The sequence below is a fragment of the Felis catus genome, chromosome C1 (genome assembly GCF_018350175.1).
Source record: "Felis catus isolate Fca126 chromosome C1, F.catus_Fca126_mat1.0, whole genome shotgun sequence".
Taxonomy (NCBI): domain Eukaryota; kingdom Metazoa; phylum Chordata; class Mammalia; order Carnivora; family Felidae; genus Felis; species Felis catus.
The window spans coordinates 105592155-105614599 of NC_058375.1; the positions used below are offsets into that span (position 1 = coordinate 105592155).

General features: G+C 51.4%; 2 protein-coding genes across 12 annotated transcripts in view; one reads left to right on the forward strand and one right to left on the reverse strand.

Moving 5' to 3' along the window:
- SETDB1 (SET domain bifurcated histone lysine methyltransferase 1) overlaps positions 1–9815 on the forward strand; it is a 34597-nt gene extending 24782 nt beyond the window's left edge. For all 8 annotated transcript variants that reach the window (XM_045033483.1, XM_045033482.1, XM_045033485.1 and 5 more), the window contains 8 exons: positions 4494–4663; positions 5222–5850; positions 6734–6762; positions 7416–7548; positions 7836–8001; positions 8373–8584; positions 9094–9182; positions 9297–9815. In XM_045033483.1, coding sequence (XP_044889418.1) covers positions 4494–4663; positions 5222–5850; positions 6734–6762; positions 7416–7548; positions 7836–8001; positions 8373–8584; positions 9094–9182; positions 9297–9414 — 1546 coding nt within the window. In that variant the 3' untranslated portion in view covers positions 9415–9815. The remainder of the gene's footprint in view (positions 1–4493; positions 4664–5221; positions 5851–6733; positions 6763–7415; positions 7549–7835; positions 8002–8372; positions 8585–9093; positions 9183–9296) is intronic.
- A 181-nt stretch (positions 9816–9996) lies between these two features.
- CERS2 (ceramide synthase 2) lies at positions 9997–19454 on the reverse strand. Of its 4 annotated transcripts, none has more exons than XM_045033489.1 (11): positions 19320–19454; positions 13850–14023; positions 13242–13359; positions 12924–13042; positions 12653–12710; positions 12496–12546; positions 12184–12276; positions 11866–11994; positions 11523–11629; positions 11262–11415; positions 9997–11083 (listed from the first exon to the last, which is right to left on the reverse strand). In XM_045033489.1, exons 2-11 carry the CDS (start codon positions 14020–14022, stop codon positions 10943–10945), a joined length of 1143 nt encoding a protein of 380 aa, XP_044889424.1. In that variant the 5' UTR covers position 14023; positions 19320–19454; the 3' UTR covers positions 9997–10942. The 4 variants fall into 4 exon arrangements, with proteins under 4 accessions (XP_044889424.1, XP_023114898.1, XP_023114899.1 ...); XM_023259130.2 differs by lacking the exon at positions 19320–19454 and adding an exon at positions 18832–18965; XM_023259131.2 differs by lacking the exon at positions 19320–19454 and adding an exon at positions 18832–18947 and having other exon boundaries at positions 13850–14066.
- Between the last annotated feature and the right edge of the window lie 2991 nt (positions 19455–22445).

Genomic DNA, 22445 nt, shown 5'->3' on the forward strand with positions numbered 1-22445 from the left:
CTTCAGATTGCGTCTCCCTCTTTCTCTGCCCCTCCCCTGCTCATGGTCTATCCCTCTCACTCTCAAAAATCAATAAATATTAAAAAAAAAAAAAAATTAGAACCAAATTCATGGTGCGCTAGGAAGTTGTTTGAGAATTTTAAGCAGGCAAATGATGCCATCTGCCTTTTTTTTTAATGTTTTGTTTTAAATTTTATTTTGAGAGCGAGAGAACAGGGGAGAGGCAGAGAGAGAATCCCAAGCAGGCTCCACACCCAGTGCATAGAGCCCAGTGAGGGGCTTGATCTCACAACAGCAAGATCATCACCCGAGCTGATATCAGCAGTCGGATGCTTAGCTGACTGAGCCACCAAGGCGCCCTGATTCCATCTGCCTTTTGAAGGTTACTGTGGCTTCTGTATAGAGACTAGGGCTTAGGGCAGCAAAAGTAAAATTAGGAAGTCCACTTAGGAGATAATTATGGGAATACAGGTGAGAAGCAGTGGTTGCTGGGGCTTTACTAGAGTACACGTGGCAGTGAAGACGAAAGAGGGTAGATTTGATGGAGGCCTGTGTGACTCAGTTAAGCATCTGACTCTTGATCTCGGTTTAGGTCATGAGTTCACGGTTTGTGGGTTCGACCCCACGTTGGTCTGTGCTCTGACAGTGCAGAGCCTGCTTGGGATTCTTGCTCTCCCTCTCTCTCTACTCCTCTTCTCCCCCCGCAAAATAAAGAAACAAACATTTTTTTTTTAAAAAGAGGGTAGATTTGGGATGCATTTGGACATAGAGCTCCAGAACTTGATAGATTGACTGGACTGGGAGGGAAGCAGCAGAATCCAGGACAAGTCCTCTAAACTTTATAGTGGGGCAACAAAGTGGGTGTTGGTGCTTTTTATTAAGATAGAAGGCTAGGGGAGTGGTAATCTGGTTGAAACTCATCTTTTGGCCGTGTTGTGTTTGCGGTGCCTCCTAGGCAATCCAAGGAGAAATGTCAGGAAGGCAGTGAGGTTTCTGGAGAGAAGCATAAGGGCTGGACATAAAGAATTAGGAATCGGGCACCTGGGTGGCTCAGTCTGTTAAGTGTCCAACTTCGGTCAGGTCATGATCTCACCATTTGTGAGTTCGAGCCCTGAGTCGGGCTCTGTGCTGACCGCTCGGAGCCTGGAGCCTGCTTTGGATCTCTCGGATTCTGTGTCTCCCTCTATCGCCCTCTGCCCCTCCCCCACTCACACTTTGTGTGTGTCTCTCTCTCAAAAAAAAATAAACATTAAAAAAAAGAATTAGGAATCCTGAACACAGGGGTGGTACATAAAGCCTGGATGAGTTCACCCAGAGAAAATATTGATAACAGAAGAGATAAGCCCTGGGCCCTCTAACTAAAGACTGAGCAGAGGAGGTGAAGCCAGCATGTAAGGGAAAGAGGAAGACAATGAAAGAGTGGGGTAAAACTTGGTAAAATAGTTATATGTGAACATGGAAACTAACAAACCTGTGTTCAGGATACATAATTAACAGAACAGGAGAAGAAAAACATCAATGAAGTAATTCAGAAATTTTCACATAGTGGAAAATGGGAAATGTTTCCAAATGGAAAATGCCAGTCATGTCCCGGCACAAAGGATGAAAACAGAGCCCCACTAAAACATAGGATAATGAAATGTAATCATTGTGTCCACAGAACACTGAAGACAAAAAAAGTCCTAAAAGCTTCTAGAGAAGAGAAGTAGACCACAAAAATAAAGACAATATCTTCAGCCTTCTCAAAATGACATTGGGAGCTAGATGGAAATTAAGGACTCTTTTCAGAATTCTAAGGGGAAATTATTTCTAACCTAGAGTTCTAAACCCCAGGCCAGCAGTTTTAAGTGTGAAAGTAAGCTAAAGGCATTTTTTAGACATGAAATACCTCAAAATTGTCCATTATTCCCTTTCTCAGAAAGTTACTGGAATTGTTTGCCAAAATAAGGGGGAAAGTCAAGAGAGAAGAAAGCATGCTGATCCAGGAAAGAGAGGCTCTACCTCAAAAGAGGATTGAGGGGGAATCCCACAGACGGTGGAGTGAAGGGGGCTTCCAGGCTGACAGCCGTGCCCTGGACACCGCGGCCAGTGTGAGCAGGGCAGCCCCAGCTGGGAGGGAAGCTCTGGGAAGATGGGTTTGGTAGGAAACCTGGTATGTCTGAGCATCTTCGCAGGAGACCGAGGCTACCAGGGAAGTCAGATGAATTCGTGCTGAATGCAAATTGCAAATGAAGCAAAGGAAAAGACAGTTAATTAGCTTTAGCTGCATCACTGTATCATGTATGTTTTAATTATAATCAAAAAATTTGAATCTTCCAGTGATGTTTAGATTTGCTAATGCTGGGCAGTAGATGAACGTTCATTGTATCTTTTTTCCTGTTTGAAATGTTTCATAAAAATATTTTCATATAACCACAAATAATACATCACTTCCCTGCCTGAAACTTTAATAGCTTCCCATTGTGCTGTAGATTTCATTCTAACTGTTAATCTTGGGTCACAAGACCCTGTGCTATCTGGCCCCTTCGTATCTCTCTCCCTCCAAAATTGTTCCAGCCACACTGATACTCTTTAGTTCCTGGATCCAGTCTGCCCAGTGTGTGCCAGCCTACCTCAAGGGCCTTTGTACATGCTGTGCCCTCTGCTTGCCATCCGCCCTCTGTTCTTTGCATGGTTATCTTCTTTAACCTTGAGCTCTCGGCTTTAATCGTACCTCCTCAAAAGAGACCTTTCTTGGTCACTCTAAAACTAGGTCGTTTTCACTCCCTTAATTCTCTCGTTGAGCACCCTGTTTGTATTCTTTATACCAGCTAGGCTGCTTTCATTTATGTTTTGACTTGCTTTTCTGTTTTTTCCCTTTAGCACGTAAGCTCCACGAGGATGGGGACCGGTCTTGTTCACCATGTAGCCAGCTTACCCAGGGCTTGGCACATAGTAATCACTCAAATTTTGTTGAATGATATTCAGTGTAGCTACTCTGAAAGTTTCCTATGGTGGTGATTAGACCTAAGTCCAAATCCTCACTTTTCCATTCTTAGCTGATCTTGTTTTATTAGGTGTAAACAGAGGATAAGACCATGAACACCCCCATCCCCACTGAGGTTTTAAGGGACCTAACAAAGTTGTTTCTTGATAAGTTGCTAGTGACATGGTATGTTCAGTTTGTGAAGATTCATTGAGCTGTAAACATGTACATGAACAGTTGGGTACTTCTGTGTATATTATGCTTTTGTAGGTTTGTGTTTTTTTGTTTTTGTTTTTGTTTTTGTTTTTAAAGTGGCGTCTATACCCAGTGTGGGCTCAAAATCACAGCCCCGGGATTGAGTTGTGTGCTCTGCCAACTGAGCTGGCCAGGCGCCCCACTTTGTAGTTAATTTTTTAAGTTAAAAATTTAACACTCTTATAGGGCTGCTTTGAGGATAGAGTAGGATAGAGTATGTAAAGCATAATGCCAAACGCAAAGTAAATGTTCAGTGACCAGAAGTTGTTCTTACCATCTTTGTCCAAAGGGATAGGACTAATGTCATCACCTCTGTAATTATACTGGTGTCATCTTGCCAAAAGTAGATGTTTCCCTTAAATCTCCTTATCAAGAAAATAAGTAAAATCCTAACACTGAGCAAAGTAGATGGAGCAGAAAAATTGGTACTAACTTCAGTAGTTTATTTTTTAAATAAACTGTGCACTTCCTTAAACTTGATAGAATATGAGCTCCTTGAGAGGAAAGATTGTGATTTTTTTTTCCATTGTCAGGTTTGCAGTATGTAGCACAGCTCTTGGTGTTTAGTAAATGTTCATGAAATAAAAGAATGAAAATCAGCTTTACCAGAAGAGCCCCGTGAACATTTGTTCCAACTCTTTCTCTTTAGTCTCTTTCAGGATCTGTCATACTGGTTTCCGCTTTCCTCACATATCTTTATTTTATATATCTATTTCTGCACATTGATGTAGCTTATCTACTGATTTTTTTTTTAATGTTTATTTTTGAGAGAGAGTGAGCGTGAGCAAGGGAGGGCCAGAGAGAGAGGGAGATACAGAATCTGAAGCAGGCTCTGGGCTCTGAGTTGTCAGCACAGAGCCTGATGCAGGGCTCAAACTCACAAGCTGTGGAGATCATGACCTGAGCCAAAGTCGGACACTTAACTGACTGAGCCACCCAGGTGCCCCGCCTGTCTACTGATTTTAATGGCTCTTAACCCGTATTCACATCAGTTTGCTTGGCTTTTCTCCAGGCAGTAGACATTCTGGTATTCACTGTTACTAGTGCCATAAATACCTGTATAAATCACTTTCCCCTGTTCTGAATTACTTCCTTGGGCTATATTCCCAGATGAATCAAAGAGCATAAACAGTTCAGTAAATTCACTCACTCAGATCATTACCTAATAAGTGATGATACCTCAAGAGTCGTAACAGTTCTGTTACAATTAACAGGACTGCGTGGATGTTCTAGTGATCACGTTATGACTGATTTTATTGTAACTTCCTCCCAGAGTTTATGAGTGCAACAAACGTTGTAAATGTGACCCAAACATGTGCACAAACCGGTTGGTGCAGCACGGACTCCAGGTTCGGCTACAGCTATTCAAGACACAGAACAAGGGCTGGGGTATTCGCTGCTTGGATGACATTGCCAAAGGATCCTTCGTCTGTATTTATGCAGGTTGGTGATGAAAGAGTTGCCCCTGGGGTTAGGACACCACGGGGAATTAAATCAGAGAGAGGGTGAATGAGAATAAAATGCTTGACACGAGAACTTGGGAGTAAGAGGAGGCCATGATTTTCTTCTGTAAAGAACATGACAAGTGATGTGCCTGTCGGGGTGGACCAGGGAGGGACAGAAGGACAAGCAAGAAAAGGGGTGAAAGTGGACAGAGGATTTTTCAGACGAGGGATGTGGGAGCAGAGTCCAGTACGTCATTTTATCCCACATCACCCTCCTCCACCCAGAGGCTTTCAGCATAGCTGCAGGCGCCCTTTTGGTAAACCAAGTGAAGAGGCAGAAAGGGATGGTAGAGAGGGCAGGATTTGAAACCAGAGTAAAGCTCCCCAGCCTCTCGTGACGACCCCAAGGAGGAAGGCATCGTCAGAGACAAGGGAGAGCCCATGATGGAGGTGTTTTTGACTGTGTGCTGCTGGGCTAGGTATTGTGGGAAGGACCCCTACACTCTCTAAAAGATCCTCATAACCCTAGAAGGCCTTTAATTCTCTTCATTCCCAGGCAAGATCCTGACAGATGACTTTGCGGACAAGGAGGGCCTGGAGATGGGTGATGAGTACTTTGCCAATCTGGACCATATCGAGAGTGTGGAGAACTTCAAGGAAGGATATGAGAGTGATGCCCCCTGTTCGTCCGACAGCAGCGGGGTGGACTTGAAGGACCAGGAAGATGGCAACAGCGGTACAGAGGATCCCGAAGAGTCCAATGACGACAGTTCCGATGATAACTTCTGTAAAGATGAGGACTTCAGTACCAGCTCTGTGTGGCGCAGCTATGCTACCCGGAGGCAGACCCGGGGCCAAAAGGAGAACGGACTGTCTGAGACGGCTTCCAAGGACTCCCGCCCCCCAGACCTTGGCCCCCCCCATATTCCTGTCCCTCCAGCGATCCCTGGGGGTGGCTGCAATCCGCCTTCCTCTGAAGAGACACCCAAGAATAAGGTGGCCTCATGGTTGAGCTGCAATAGTGTCAGTGAAGGTGGCTTTGCTGACTCTGATAGCCGTTCATCCTTCAAGACTAGCGAAGGTGGGGAAGGCCGGGCTGGGGGAGGCAGAGGGGAGGCTGAGAAGGCCTCCACCTCAGGGCTGGGCTTCAAGGATGAGGGAGATCTCAAGCAGGCCAAGAAAGAGGTAAGTGGTGGCAGAAGACTCTCAGAGCGGGAGCTTTTGTAGAACTTTGGTAATGGAACAACTTGACATGGCACACTGATTCTTCACGTGTAGATCATTTATTGGATGTTTATTTCTGTGGCAAACCTGATTATCTTCCCCCTGCACCCAACACATTCCTGGGTGTTTGCTTAAAGAACCAAATAATTTGCTTAAAGAACCAAATTACTATTTTTTTATTTTTATTTTTTAATGTTTATTTTTGAGAGAGAGAGAGCACGAATGGGGGAGGGACAGAGAGAGAGAGGGAGACAGTTTGAAGCAGGCTCTGAGCTGTCAGCACAGAGCCCGACACGGGGCTTGAGCCCACGGACTGGGCTGTGAGATCATGGCCTGAGCTGAAGTCGGACGCCCAACTGACTGAGCCACCGAGGCACCCAAGAACCAAATTATTTTTTAAATCAGTCTGCTGGGGGGCAAAAGTATCTGGTTCATTCCGAAGTAAAGGATTTATAAGTAATTTTTTTTTTAACTTAGTGTTATGTCAAGTTATCTACAACATTGCTGTTTTTTGTTAGAGTTAAAAACCAAGAATTGATTATAGATGTATTTTTAATGATGTTGAAACTTAACATAGCACAGGTGGTGAACTCTTGTCCTTGTAAAATCTGCCCACGGTGTTTGCCTTGAGTGTGTTATGGTCTGTCATTGGGAAGATTTAGAGAACCCTTCTCAGGGGGTGTCCTGATGAGAACACAATTGTTACTGTTGAGCTGCAGAGGAATCTCTTTAGTGTACTTCTCACTGGCCGATGTCTTTGGAGGTCATTTGAGATGAACTCTGATTGTTGGATCTGTCACCTAGCGCCATGAAAACATCTAACCCTTCACTTGCTCTTTTCCAGGACCCCGATGACCGAAACAAGATGTCCTTGTAAGTGCTCCTGTTTCTGACCTGTTTCCAAATCTGTCTTCTCTCAAGCCTGTAAAAGAAGCCTGCCCTCTCTCACTCATGTTCAGTCTCTCTCTCTTAAAAAAAAATGGATAAATGTTAAAAAAAAAAAAAATTTTTTTAAAAGGGGCACCTGGGTGGCTCAGTCGGGTAAGCGTCCGACTTCAGCTCAAGTCATGATCTCATGGTTTGTGGGTTTGAGCCCCGCATCAGGCGCTGCACTGACAGCTCAAAGCCTGGAGCCTGCTTCAGATTCTGTGTCTCCCTCTCTCTCTGCCCTCCCCCACTCGTGCTCTTTCTCTTTCTCTTAAAAAAATAAATAGGGGTGCCTGGTTGGCACAGTCAGTTAAGCGTCCGACTTCAGCCAGGTCACGATCTCACGGTCCGTGAGTTCGAGCCCCGCGTCGGGCTCTGGGCTGATGGCTCGGAGCCTGGAGCCTGTTTCCGATTGTGTGTCTCCCTCTCTCTCTGCCCCTCCCCCGTTCATGCTCTGTCTCTCTCTGTCCCAAAAATAAATAAAAAACGTTGAAAAAAAAAATTAAAAAAAAAAAATAAATAAATGTTAAAAAAAAAAAAAAAAAGCCTAAGAAACAGCCAGTAATCTGATCCCCTCTTATTCCTTCCCCTCCCTTTAGAATCACTGAAAGCTCTCGAAATTATGGTTACAATCCTTCTCCCATGAAACTTGAAGGACTTCGCCGCCCACCTAGTAAGACTAGTATGCATCAGAGCCGACGACTCATGGCCTCTGCTCAGTCCAACGCTGATGTAAGTGACCTTGTTCCTCAAGCTGTACCTCCCCCAGCCTTGTGTTTGGCGCTGAGTCTGAGGAATATTCCCCTCACCTCCTCAGGTCCTTGATGATAATTCTCAGTATATCCCTTCTTATTTCTTATTTCTTTGGCTGTGACTTCCTGCCTTGTCTTTCTTTGCCCAGCATCTAGTCTTTCTCTTGCTGTAGTCTTAGCCTCTTCCTGCCTGACCACAGGAAGAGCGAGAACTTGAGTGGGTCCTCACCATTTACTCTTCTTTCTTCTCACTCTTCTGTTTTCCAGGATGTCTTAACACTGTCCAGCAGCACAGAAAGCGAGGGGGAAAGTGGGACCAGCCGGAAGCCTACCACCGGCCAGACTTCAGCCACAGCAGTGGACAGCGATGATATCCAGACCATCTCCTCTGGCTCTGAAGCAGATGACTTTGAGGACAAGAAGAACATGTCTGGTAGTCTAGAATGTTGGGGGTGGTAGGAAGGAACGATCAGAAAGTTGGGATAGAGGCTTTTTTAAGGAAGCTAAGGAAGTAGGAGGAAAAAATTCAGATCTTAAGAGTTGACACATGTCTGGGAGGGTTTTCTGACTCCCAGCTTAACTGTTCGACGCATCCCCTTCCTCTCTCCTTTCCACTTCCCTACTCTTTCCTCTCAGCTTTACCCAACAGATGTAATCCTGCTTGAAAAAACTGCCAATTAGGATCTTTGCCCCAAGAACTGGTATTCTTGCAGTGCAGTGGGTGGGATGGAAACGGGGGTGGGGGGTGGGGGTAGAATGTCGCGAAATGGGATAGGGCCTAAGCCCGTTCTCCTTCCTGTCCAGGTCCAACAAAGCGCCAGGTGGCAGTAAAATCAACCCGGGGCTTTGCTCTTAAGTCAACCCATGGGATTGCCATTAAATCAACCAACATGGCATCCGTGGAAAAGGGGGAGAGCGCACCTGTCCGTAAGAACACACGCCAGTTCTACGATGGGGAGGAGTCTTGCTACATCATCGACGCCAAGCTCGAAGGCAACCTGGGCCGCTACCTCAATGTGAGACTCCCCCTCCCCCTCCCCTCTAGATGCTGGATTATCGTACCATCATCAAATTTTTTGTTCTTTTAACAAAAGAACAGTTCTTTTAACTGTATAAACCCACCTTTTCTTGTTAGCAATTCTTGATCTCGAGCATCTTAAAGAGGTAGCTTACTTTCAAAACTCCACTGTGATGGGGAGGAGCACATGGCATATTTTATCCAACTCCTGCTAACCCCACAAAGCCAGGTTCTGTTTCCTCGTTTCTTTTAAATTTTTTTTTCAACGTTTATTTATTTTTGGGACAGAGAGAGACAGAGCATGAATGGGCGAGGGGCAGAGAGAGAGGGAGACACAGAATCGGAAACAGGCTCCAGGCTCTGAGCCATCAGCCCAGAGCCCAACGCGGGGCTCGAACTCACGGACCGTGAGATCGTGACCTGGCTGAAGTCGGACGCTTAACCGACTGCGCCACCCAGGCGCCCCTGTTTCTTCGTTTCTTATGCATCCTGTCCTTAAACCCACAGCACAGCTGCAGCCCCAACCTGTTTGTCCAGAATGTCTTTGTGGACACTCACGATCTTCGCTTCCCCTGGGTGGCCTTCTTTGCCAGCAAGTAAGAGGGGATCGGGGAGGGGGTGGGAGGGAAGAGCAGCATTCTGTCTGTGCTCCAGCGCCGCATGCACCTGGTGATGGGCTGCCTTCACCAAACCTGTCCCTTCCTGTCCAGGAGGATCCGGGCCGGGACCGAGCTGACTTGGGACTACAACTATGAGGTGGGCAGTGTGGAAGGCAAGGAGCTGCTGTGCTGCTGCGGGGCCATTGAATGCAGGGGGCGGCTTCTTTAGAGGACAGCCTTCTTCTCAACGTCCCGAACCCTTCCCAAAGCATCCTTTCCTCAGGAACTGGGTCTTCCTGACTCTCTGACTCTGACCCTGCCTCCAGTCGCGCCCCTCCCCCGGCTCCTAGTAGGTAGAAATGGGGGCTCTGGATCAGGAGGTCCCTTCCAATGTGGTGCTAGCAGGCAAGGTCCCTCCTCCACCTCCTGAAGCGCCAGGGGTGGGGAGAGGTCACCACACCAACCTGGGCCTGACATCCGTCAGTCCTCCTGTTACTCCTCCCTCCCAGCCTGTGTGTGTTCAAGTGTCCATGCTTCTGACAGACTTTATTCCTGGAATGAGGGCTGTTCGTTTACTATCCTTCATTTGTATGGTTTCTTGAACGTCTTTTAACAAGATGTTAAAACTAAGATTGTGATTGGATTTCTCTTTCTCGGTCCCCACACTTCTAGCTCTGGGTCTGTCTGGAACAGCACTGTTCCCCCCCACCACCCTTCCCAAGGTGCAGCTGTCATTAATCTCTTACCCTCCCTACCTTGGCTTTTTCTTATTTGCCATATGAAATTTAAAAATGAAAACATCACATAACCATGAGGAAGACTACCTTAGTTTATTTAGTTGATCCCCCTTCGCAGTTCCTGCTAGTCTCAGACACTTGTTGCCATGTTTTCATCTTTAATATATTTTAATTAAAAAAAAAAACAACACCATTAACAGTACATTTTGGTCTGAAGTGGTCCCTCTGCTCAAATGCCAGGTGCTAGCTGTAATTCTGGCTTGAAAACCAAAACACCGAATGTTTAATAAATAAAAATTAGAACTAGTTGCCATTCTATTCCAAACCAGCTAGCCTAGGGAAAGAGGCCAGAGAAAGGAGGCAGTAAGATCTTGGACCTGTGACTAGAGAGAGCTGGCAGAGAAGTGACACATAGACCGGCCGAACAGTCCCAGTGTGGCTCCTCCTTTTTGGCAGAGGTAGGGCAGGGGTCATATGTATCCTCCTACACTCAATTCATTTGTGTCTTTGGAGGGAAAAAAGTAAAAGCTCAGCTTTGGTTTCTGGCCCACGTTAGGGAGCCTAGAAAGGTGAGCCTTGGTCCATCTTTGGCAGAATGAGGCCCACAGGTGGCACAGTAAGGCACGACCCTGGCTCTGGAGGTCAGGGGGTCAGAGGCAAACAGCTGGGGCCAAGTTCTGAAGAATAAGGAATGTGAGTTGTAACCCCCACCCCCAGAGCTGAGGAAGGGCCTCAAAAACAACAGTACACCTTGAAAAAAAGAGAGGAAAAGAAGTCCGTCCCCCTCTAACAAAGGATGTACCAGCCTCCCCTCTACCTGGGGATTGGCTGGTTCGAATTTGGTTTAAAGGCAACTGGGTGACAAAGAAGCAGGGGGCTGGGACACAGAAGAACTTTCTCCTTGCTTTCTGCTTCCCAGCCCCCCCTCCCTAGCCCCCAGGGCTCAAAGTGGCCCTGTGGGGAGGAGGGACTAGTTCCTTGGCTTTACGCATTAATCTGAGGGGCAGCAGGGACAATGGTTCAGTCATTCTTACGATGGTTGTTACTGACGACAGGGTGGCCGTTGGCTAGTGGCCGGCTCTTTGCTCCTCCCCCTGCTATAGCCTCCTCCCCCTCTGAGCTCTCGGTTTCTTCCGGGTCACTGCGTTCATCTTCTACCAGCTGTGGAAGGGATAAGAAGGGTTACTCGCTGTCCTCAAACCCCCAAGAAATGCCTCTCTCAGCAGGCTTGTCCTGCTTTACCCAGGGCCCCACAGTAGTCTCTTAGCAGGTTGCTGGTACGGGAGGGAGTTTGGGCGGTTTCTAGAGTTGAAGGTAGTGGGGCCTACAGAGCATTCACCTTTCCAGTTATGAACTTGTGGGCCATGCGCAGAATGAAGTAAGCCCAGAAGACATGTAGCAGCTGTAGCACTCCCATCATGGAATTAAAGAAGTAGTAGCCAAAGAAGGCGGGGTAGAGCTCCAGTGGGTACACCACGGTGCAGTGCAAGATCCTGCAGTGGGAAAGTAGAGGGAATTGTAAACACACAGAGGAGGGGGCAGGGAGAGGCAAGACTCCTGATTCCTCGAGGACAGGAGTGTCCTCTGGCCTCCTACTCACCAGAAGGGCAGGATGACCAGTCGGGTGATGATGAAGACAATGGCGAAGACGATGAAGATGTTGTTGCAGGTGTTTTTCCATCCCGCATAGTTAAACATCTTGGCCGACTGCACAGATAGCCCCATCCATCATCACAGGCTCCTGACTCTCCCATATATGTTCATACACATGCTGGCTGTGTGCCCCCCGCTTCCTTGGTCCCAGGAACGTCACCACCACCACCACCACCACCACCACCACCACCACCACCACCACCACCACCACCCCCTGCAAAAAAGGGAGAGGGATGGGAGAACCTGCACCAGAGTCTCTAGGTTTGAAGAAATGGCCCAGGAAGCCTGACCTCTAGCAGGTAGTCAGAAGAGTCATGAAGAGCCATGATCAGAGTCCCTGCTCGGATGTAATTGGCAAACCAGGAGAAGCTGATGAGGATGATGGTAGCCACGTGGTGGATGATCTGTTCCTTGAAATCCTGAAGGAAAGATGCAGGCTTCAGAGCACTATTAACTGTTCCCCAGCCCCCACTATTCCTACCTCCCCTTCCCCTTTGTGCCCCTCAACCCACAGCTCCATCCAAATACCCAGAAATCAAAGCGGGGGCTCTTCCTCCCAGGGTTTTATCTTGGTTCTTTAGGCTTAATGGCACAGCTCCCTGACCCACCTTACGCTTGACATCAGAGGCAATGCTGAAGAGCAGGGACCAGTAGAAAGAAAGTTCAATCATGTAGTACCAATACTGGGAAGGGATGGTGCTCTGGGAGAGCGGAGAGAAAGAAAGGTAAGGGGCCCTGGAGCAGCAGGTCCCAAGAGTCTCACCTATCCAAACCCAGCCCTTCTAGCCCAAAGTGCTTTAGCACCACGACTCCAGTGCCTTCTGCCATGTGTTCCAGAGATCCTCTCTTCACGAGGGCGTGTATGTCCTAGTCCTGTCCTACCTTGATGCTATACAATGAGTCAGGACTCCATTTCATACCTGTATGGGATATCCCTCCCAAACCTTCTTCATGTCATAGAACCAGGGTTTCTGCAGAGAGACAGTGAGAGGTTAAAAGAGGAGGGACCCCAAGTTCTGTGGCCTCATCCCACCTTGCTAGAGAGCCTACTCCCACCTCCCGTTAATCCCCACTCACATCCACAATGACAGCCATGCCAGCAATGAAAGCGATCAGATAAAAGGTGAATCTCCAGCTGCAAGAGGAAGCAGAAAGGACTGGAAGAGTGGCATAGCCCTCCAGCCACCCCCAAGTGCCCCCAGATATCCTCTCAATATCATTAATAACCAAATTCACCTGCTCACCTAGGTACAGCCTCTCCCCGCACAGGGCCATGGCCCACCCCTCCCAGCAAGATACATCAGAGCTTCCTCTGCCGCCCAGCTTCTCCTGCCCCAGCCTCCCCTACCTGGCTTCTCGGAACTTCTTGAGGAGACTGGGCCGGTCCTGGTTGCGGCGGCGCCGGAACCAGCGCTCTACCTGGCGGCCAGAGAGCCCGCTCTGCCGTGACAGGAGCTCTACCTCTGCCTGGGTGTCATGAGGAAGCCCCATTACCATTCGGCTTCGGCTCCCCCACCCTCCCGCCCTCTCCCAGTGAGAAGCTAGGTTGGCACCCCTGCCCTCTCCTCTCTTCACCCACCAGGGTTGGCCCTGCAGCCTGCCCCCTCCCCCTCCTCTCCCCCCCTTAGCACCCAGTGACTGCCAGGCTGGGGTCTGCGGCTCAAACCTGTTTGGGCTGCTTGCCACTGGTCAGGTAGAAATGCTCCAAGGTGGGGTTGGGAGGTGCCCGCAGCCGAGTTTTCTCCTTTATGTTCAGGAGGGCAGCCAGTGGGGTGGCCACGTAACTGAGGAAGGGATAGGAGTGAGAAGTGTCTGGCTCTCTGGAAGCACCTCAGTGTCTCAGTAGCCCCTACACTGGGAGGGGAAAGGACTGCAAGCTCAGGCAACTTTATCCTGGGCCTCAGTTTCCCAGCAACCCTCTCTCTGGCCTCCATGGGCTCCCCAGAGCTGACAAAGCTGCCTGTGTTCACAAGTGACCGGGCGGGAGCGGGGAGGGGGAGAACAAACGACCATTGAAGGAGAGGGCCTGGGGGTGCTGAACCCTCAGGAAGACAATGCTGCCTTTAGTGGGGGGCACACAGTAGGCAGGGATCAGTGGGGGGGTGCACAGTAGGCAGGGATCAGTGGGGGGGGGCGCACAGTAGGCAGGGATTGGGGTGGCCAGAAGAGCGGGACCCAGAACCAATTAAACAGAAAGAGATGGACTTGAAGTGCGAGAAATTTCACTGTGTCTGGCAGCCAAGGAAGGCATGGGGGTAGGGGCAGTATGCTCACAGCTCAAAGAAGTATCTAACGATGAGGAAGAGCAAGGCCAGGGGTAGTGTGATGTAGAGGTCTGAGGCTTTGGCATAGACACGTCCATCCCGGTCTTCTAGATCAGCCCAGGTTAAGTTCACAGGCAGCCACAGCCGTTCCCACCAGAAGTAGTCATACAGGGTCTGGAGCATCCTGAGTGAGGAGGGGGGAAGGGAGAGGGCATCACAGGGGGCAGCTATGGGGGAAAAGAGAGATGAAAGTTTCCATGGTGTAACAAAGGAGAAGGGGACAGAGATTCAAGCCCTGGATTCCGGTCCTGGCCAGTGGCCTCGGACAAATCAGCTTCTTCATCTGCAACATGGTGCCTTTCCAGTTCTAACATTTACTGTTTTTAGCAACTGAAGGGTGATGCTGACAACCCCAGAAGTCCCAATTCTCTAGAACTAAGAACCTTGGGGTCTTCCGGTCATGTTGCTACCCCAGCACGGAGGACAGGCAGGATCTGGCCCTAGAGGCTGTAACCAACAATCTGAGTAAAGGAGGCACCCTCCCCCATCCCACTCTTCAGCTACCCCCTCCATCCCTCAAGCCAACCCACAGCTGGAAGCTTCCCTGTCAGGGAAGCCCCGAAAACAGATTGCAGGGCTGAGGCGAACCCTACCTCCTCCTTCCCTACAACCCATCCAGGTAACAGGTCCCTAGGGAAAATTAAGAGGCCGAAGTAAAGCAAAATGATGTCCCTAAAGGATGCTGAGCCCCAGGACAATCAGTGGACCTCAAACTATCACACACAAGATTAACACCCCATGCTGAGACATCCAATCCCAGCAAATAAGGCTGAAGAACTCTTAACTGAAGCCTCTTTTCAGAAATAAAGTGAAAGCAAGGCTGCAAAGGATCAGGGATTGGGGGACAGACCATGGTGACAGCAGACCAAGACATCTGGTGGGACTAGGAACTATTTCTTCCTAAGGCTCATCTAGAAAATAAAACCCTAACTAGTCTGCAGGGGAACAGCCATCACAAATACTCTCAGATAATAAAAGCTGTTGCTTCCTCCGCCGCCCCACCTTTTCCTCCACTGTTAGAGAAAGGATCATCAGGGTGGTAGTGACCAACCACTTGGATACCAGAATGAGGGAGGATACAGACCTCCTTTGACGTATCCTACACAGCCACTGTCCGTGGCTCCCGAGGGGGACAGCAGCTGCTTGGAGCTAAGAGCAAGATGGTCCTGAAGCGTCAGTGATGCCGGTACCAACACAATACCTGGCAGTCCTGGGACTCAGCAATGAACGCCAGCAGGATGGCAAGGGCAGAAGTTTCCAGGCTCCCAGCCCTCATCCTCCCAGGAGGGAAGAGAGGTGGTGGTATTCAGGCTGGCCTTGGAATGAAGCGCTGACACAGAAGGAAGGTGGTCTCCTCCCACCCAGGGAGGGAAGAGAGTGGGGAGATTGTTCTCCACTGTGAATTGGACACCAGTTGGTGCCACTGGCTGAAGGCTGATCAGATCTCAGCTGAGCTGGGCTGGTCCTCCGGCTGCTCTTCCAACAGCTCCGCCCACACCCACCACAGAAGCACTTTCGAAATCCCTCTCAGCCTGTCACGGGTCATTATTCCAGCTCAAGGACTTTACCCTCTTGTCCCCACTCCTGGTCACTGCTCTCAGATGAAATCAGAGGTCAGCACTGACAATAAAGGAGCTTCAGCTTCACCTTCCCCCAATCTCTCTCTCTCTCTCTCTCTCTCTCTCTCTCTCTCTCTCTCTCTCACACACACACACACACACACACACACACACACTCTCTCTCTCTCTCTCTCTCTCTCTCTCTGTCTCTCTGTCTCTCTCTCTCCAGGCCTCAGCTCCTGAGGGCATTCATTGCCCCTTCCCCCTCCACCTTAGCCAGAATAAATATTTAATCAGTTAAAGAGATGGAACCTTTTTGAACTGAACAAAATTAAACATAATTATCCACAGTGGAACTTTACCCACACGACCATGTGTACGACACACTTTTATCCTGGAGAAAAGATAGAGAAAATTTAATGGAGAGGGGGCAAGGTAAAAGGCCTAGATGTGCTAGCACATCTCTGGATCCTCCTTTCCACATTCTTAGCTTAGCTAGATTGGAGGTAGGGAAGTACACCTGACATGTCCCCTGACTGCTGTCTCTTAGAGCCCAACTTGTCATTCACTGAGATCTAAAGCCAAAGGTACAGACAGGCCTGGAGATTGGGCCCCATCCCTACACTGGTCAGTGAAAACTGGCAGGAAGTTTCTCTTGTCAGGGACATTTTGAGGATTAAAGATTCAGAAGGCCGGCTGGGGTCCCAGAGGGTAGGAGTGGGGCCCCTCTCCCTGACTCCTGGGGTCCAGGAATGTCTTCTACCAGTCTATCCCTCCAAAGAAAGCGAGAAGCTGGGGAAGCTGGCAGAAAAAGTGTCAGAGAGTGGTCAAGGGCAATCACCAGGATAGTGCAACTATCTCAACCCCAGGACAAGATAGCACTCATCCCCTTCCCATCCCAAACAGGGAAAGCCAAAGAACATGGTGTGTCAGGAGCTCAGAGATGCAGATTCATGGGGGCTCTCTCACACTTGGCTTTCAGTCTTTCTGTGACCACAGCCCTCCCTTGTGGCCCAGCCTAGGACTTCCATTAGCAGAGGAATGCTACCCCCTCCCTGCCCACCCTTCCCCACCCTGGGCCTAGCCCAGCAGGGAGAAGCACCAGATTCAGCAGGGTCAGGACTTCTGACTCAACATGGGGGGGGGGGGGGGGGGCGGGGGGTGAACAACAGGGGCTCCCAGCGCCCTGCTTACACACCCCCACAGAAGCAACAAGTCTGCTCCCAGAGGCAGCCCTGGTGGCTTCTTGGCACCAGCACATCAAGCCAAGAAGGCAGGATATCTACTTGGCCTAGGGAGACAACCCTGCTTTTCCAGCAAGTTGGCCCTCAGGGTAGATACTTGATTTTCTGCTGGAGAAATCACACCTACAGATGTTTTTCCACTCACAGAATTTACTCCTGACACACATATGAAGAGATGATAGTGTGTGTATGCATCTGTGTCTCTCACATACATACACACATATACACACGCACACACACATACACACCTGCCTCAGAGACACAGATGCCACTTTCTGAGGCACAGGCTGGAAAGGGGCCAGCAGAGCAGGGATTTCATGGGCATTGGATTACCAGGAACTTGAACAGGGCTCTGCCCCACCCCCACCCTTTACCCCAACTCTGACTGACCCCTCCCACACACTCAGAGATGGATGAAAAGGGGCAGAGGGTACCCATGGGGGCTTGTAAACCCAGAACGCTTAGAGGGCAGAAGTTGGAGTTGGTGGGGAAGGGATGTCCGACTCAAGGTGAAAAGTCTCTCTGGCTCTTAGAGTTTGGAGATATGATTGAGGAAAACAGGATCAGCAAAGGAGAGAGTGACAAACACAGGGTCCCACAGGCTTGAGGGACTACAAAAAAGCGGGAGGACCCAAATGGTCTTCCTGTTGAAAAGTCTCTTTTCAGGCAGCAACAGCACCTCAGGAACTAGATGAAGCCAACAGGAGGTATGTCATTGTTCCAGGCCGCAGTGTAGGTCCCCAAATTTAGCTTGTCTAAGCTGCCCCGCCAGAGGCCCCAACACACCCAAATACTGCATGTGACTACAGCCTCCAGGGGCAGGGAGAGGCAGGCAGGTTGAAGAGGCTGAGCCGGGCAGTGCTGTAAAGAATCAGTGGCCTGTGGCCAGTGACAGGGGAGAGAGGAGGCCGGCCCTCCCAGGGGGAAAGCCGTGCAAAGGCCCCAGTGAAGGGAGTGGACTGTAGGGTGCCAAGGGAGACAAGGAACTCTGTTTAGAACAGAGAGTGTGTGCAGGTCACTTTATGATTAAGGCCAGGCCCAGAGACACAAAGCTGCAGACAAGTCCTTATCCCTAGAGCCCCACCACAAGTGCAGCTGGCCACCCACATTTAGATTAGGTGATCTGGACTTTGGTACGGGGGCAGCGACCCTTCCAGCACCGATGCGGGGTAACTGCTTGCTGGAGGCCTTCCCAGACTCAGCTCCCTCCTCCATTTCTCAGGGTCCCCAGAGTCCCCCTGACTACTGGGTCTAGCAACTCAAGTGACTTAAGCCCAGGTTTTGATGCCAGGGGCCTGGCTTGGGGAGAGAGAGAAACCCCCAAGCTCAGGCCAAAGATTAGCGCCACACACCTGCCATTAACCTACTTGCCAGAGAGCCTCCAGGCCGGTAATTAACAAGCTGTGGCCCAGAAAACCAGTTTCACCGGCAGCTTCCCCCCTCCCCACCCCTGCCACACACACCCCATAACGGTATAGGAGCCTTAGCCTTGGGGGGCCGGGGCAGACGCAAGAGCCACTCCTTCCTGTTTCCCGTTAAGCACATGGACGCTCTGACCTCCCTCCCGGAGCGGGCACTGAGGACCAGCCCGAGAAAAAGTCGGCACGACCCCCCGTCTCCCTCCTACCCTGGCCGCGGGCCCGCCGCCAGGCCGGGGCGGCGGGGGGGGGAGGGGGGGCTGGGGGGAGACTCTCCTCCCCAACAAAGGGGCGCCGGCGGCTCGGGCCCTCCGCGAGCGGCTCCGGGTGCCTCCCTCCAGCCTCTACCTGTTGCCAGGAGGGCTGGCTTCTCCAGGCCCGGGGCACCCGGCCAGCCTGCCCTCCGGCGGCGCTGGGGGCCCGGCCGCTCCCGCGAGGCGCTCCGACCCGCCCTGCCCCCGGCCCGCCGCCATAAGCACCCCGCGCACGCGCCCCCGCGCCCCGGGGCCGCCGTCCCCCGCCCCCAGCCCCGCTGCCCAGAGCTCGCGCCCCGGTGCCCCTGCCCCGGCCGCCCCCCCCGCCCCCTCCGCGGCCAGGGCCCTCTCCGCGGAGCCGCGTCGGAGCGGCCCCCACTTCTCCCAACTTTTCGGCGGCCGCTCCCCGCCCCTGCGCGCAGTGCCTGCGGCTCCCGGGCCGGGGTCTCCCACTCACTCGGCGGCGGCAGCGGCGTCGCGGGGCTGGCCGGGCCGGGAGCCGCTGCTCCGTGTCTCCGGGCGTCCGAGCTCCGCACCCCCCCCCCCTCCGGACTGGCTCGGCTCGCTCCTCTCCTCCCCCTTCCGCCTGCCCGCCCGCCCGCTCCCTCCCTCCTTCCTCCTCCTCCCGCCGAGCCCTGCACGGCTGCGTCCGAGCCCAGCGCCGGAGAGCAAGGCCGCGGGCGGCCCAGGAACCGGGAGACTGGGCGTGGGCCTGCGGCCCGGCGACGGCAGGGGCAGGGGCGGGGAGGGAGAGAGGGCGGCGGGGCCCGGGCCTCTGCGCCCAGCCCCGCTCCCGCCGCCTCTTCCTCGGCCCTCGGACCCGTGCCCGCTGCGGTCGCCGCACCCCGGAGCAGCCCCCGAGCAGGGGAGGCAGGAGCGGGCCCGGCGGCCGCGCTGGGCTCTCCCCTCGGGGGGCAGACCCGCGAGATGCCCGCGAACCCGCACCTGCCGGCTCCCGACTGCGGTCGGCGACCTCAGCCCAGGTGCCCCCGACCAGTTGCCACCTTCCACCTCCCGCCGCACTGGGCAGCAGAGGGGGGAAGGTGCCTCGGCTTCGGGCGAGCCCCTCCACCTCAGTGCGGCGCGCCCCTCAGGCCGACCCAGGTGGCGGGCGCCGGTGATTCTTCACAGAGCCTGCGGTCCCTACGAAGTCCCCCGCTGCATCCCCGCCTTCAAACCCACGTTTCCGCCCAAGTGCGGTGAAACCTACCCCCCGTGGACACACACCCCACTGTAGTGGACGCTCTGAAAGGGCCAACCCCCAACTTTTGTTTTGTAAAATGTATTTGACTTTGCAATCTGCACCATTTCCCCCTCTCCTGATTCACGTTTTAAAAATGTCCTTCCTGCTCTGGTAGAATTGATGTTTCAGGAAGATGCCACATGCTTATTATCCTGGAAAACTGACCTTGACTCCTAGCATCTCCTAGCATGGACAGAATGTGGCTAGGATGTGTTGAGAGATTTGCTTAAAGAGAGATCTAGAGTTTGAGCCACTAGAGGTAACTTCGTTTGGTTTGGTTTAATTTTTACCTTGGTGAAATGTTGGTGCTTTTATATTATCACAGTTAGAACCTCTGACAATAATTTCGTTCATGGTTTATCTAGTCAAGTTCGGGTGTTTTAACAGCTGTGCTAGGAAGGAGAGTGGCCTCCCACCTATTCCAGTTGAGAGCTTGGCCCACACCTGAGGCTCTGTCTTGGAGACTTGTGGAAGCAGGGGCTGATTTCCAAGCTATTTATTCATTTGCTCTTTGCAGTAGGACCCTCAGCGAATTCCTTCCACTGGAGAAATGAGAACTATCGGCCCAACCCCTGGCCCACCTCTCACCGAACCAGCCCCCAGTGGGCTCTTCTGCAGTTTTTTAGCCCAGGCCTGCCTGATTTTCCAGATCCCAGCAAGCCCTCCAGCCCTGTCTTCCTTTGCCCGAGGCTGAATTCCTCCCTGACCCTTACCACTTACATCTTTTTACCTCCTTGTACCCTCTCCCTCTGCCTTCCAATCCAGAATTCCCTCTATCTTTCTTGAGAGTCCTCCCCAGATTCCTCTGTGCTACACACCCACAGGCCCTTTTCCAGCTGGGTGCAGTGTCTCTTGTTTGGGCTCCAGCTAACCTTTGGGTGCCTCTCTACCTCCTCACACCTTGTACTATTTGGTTCCCTTTCTGTAGCTTCTGAACCCTTTTCTCAAGCAGTTTTCCTAGATGCCATGTTTCTCCAAAGGTGCCCACAAGACTTTATTTTATTTATTTTAGAGAGAGAGAGAGAGGGCGTGTGAGTGGGGTAGAAGGGCAGAGGAAGGGAGAGAATCCTAAGCAGGCTCCACACTCAGCGCAGAGCCCTATGCGGAGCTCCAACCCACAACCCAGGGATCATGACCCCAGCGGGGCCATCAAGAGTCCGACACTCAACCAACTGAGCCACCCAGGTGCCCCCCACCCACCCCCACCCCTGCCAGGCACAAGACGGTTTAAATGATTGCTCAGAGGACCGAAGACCGTTGAACCTTTTTAAGATAGCAGTGGGCAGGGGAAGTTTGGGGGCAGGAGTTGGATAGTCAAGGCCTGAGAAATAAAGATAAGAGGGTGTATCACTCCCCCAGGAAACAAAAGAGAAGGTGGATGGAGGAGGGGGCAGTGGCTGTGGGCAGCATTAGAATGATGTTACCCCGTCTGGTCAACAGAGCGGGAGCACACACACTCCTGCCTTGACTGGACCAGGAGATTTTGATCACTACCTTTCTGACCCATCCCCCAGTGCCCAGGGCAGACATGGCCACACCCACAGTGCCCCAAGCTGCCTGCCCTGATGTGACTCACTTCCTCTATATGGGCTGGTGAGGTGTCCTGAGGCAGAGGACACCAGGCCTTCAGCCTGGGATTTAAGTATCTGGGCAGGCTTCTAGGAAAGAAGAGACATGGACTCCAGTCGAAGAAAGTCAACCTGACTCAGGTCAGACTGGCTTGTGCAACACAGAAGCCTATTTGGGTAAAGGAGTAGAGCTTGGCCACCATGTAAGCAGAGGAATTCAGGTGCCAGGAGTTCTGGGGAGAAAAGGTTTCATAACAAGAGGAAAAATAACCAGGAGGAATTTCTATGTGTTCTGAAATTATGCAATGCAAGGATTTTGCAGAAAAGCAATATGGAGTTGGAGTTGAACCAATATTCATAAGTCAACAGCTGAGTCTCTATATATTACTGCTTATCCCCTATATATTCCACTAAGAGGGGCCCCAAATCAGCCATGCCCTCATCTAAGTGATGAAGAAAACCCAGGAGAAGTTGGGAGACCTGGATCTTGTTCCAAGCCATGGCCCTTGGGAAGTCACTCCACCTCCCGAATCAGTAACAAGAGGGGGGTAGGCTAATCACCTCCAACAACCCCTCCTCTCTGAAATTCTAAAAGTTGAGAGCATGGGGGTGAAAAGTGGTTAGTAAATCTAAAAACAACCTCGATCTGACCCTGGAATTGAACAAAACAAAACACCAGGACCAAAGGAGTGAGATTCCAGCAAGTTTCAGTGGAGCAGTTGTAAATGCATTTCACACACTCCCTCCTTGAACTTCTGGGCCACGAGGACTACTCTTCCACCATGCGGCTCGGGTTTGGCCTGCATTCTTCAAATATGGGGTTCAGCCTTGCTCATCTGCCGGGAATCCCTTGCAGAATTTTGGACTGGGGAAACAAAAGCCCTCTCTCTCCCTTCATCTTCCTCTAAGCCTACTTGGAACATGTGCCCAGAAGAGACACATGGGCAGAGAAGGGTAGAGAAGGTCAAAGACATGGGACCAGAGCTGCAAAGCCACTGTATGGCGGTAACCCAGACTAGGAAGTCTCCTGCAAGTGTCTTGAGGTCTCAGAGTGTGCAGGGGTGGGGGTGGGGGGGTGCCGGTGTCTGCTGGATGCTCTTCTTTTGATCCTGCCTGCCCACCAAGTCCACCTAGGAACCTGGTGTCCTCCAGAGACTCCACTTCTCAACAAGTGAGCAAACGGAGCCCCTGGAGATCTGTGGGCGGAGCCAGTGCCTTGGAGACCTCTAGTGGCCACTAGGGGGCTCCCGGCTCCCGGTG

What these genes read in the sequence shown, in the direction of transcription:
- CERS2 (XM_045033489.1), bottom strand. Translation starts at nt 14,022, where the DNA reads ATGCTCCAGACCCTGTATGACTACTTCTGGTGGGAACGGCTGTGGCTG. An exon ending in AAGAAGTTCCGAGAAGCCAG is followed by an intron (nt 12,711 to 12,923) that starts GTAGGGGAGGCT and finishes TTCCTCTTGCAG; the next exon opens with CTGGAGATTCACCTTTTATC. An exon ending in GGGAGGGATATCCCATACAG is followed by an intron (nt 12,277 to 12,495) that starts GTATGAAATGGA and finishes CCGCTCTCCCAG; the next exon opens with AGCACCATCCCTTCCCAGTA.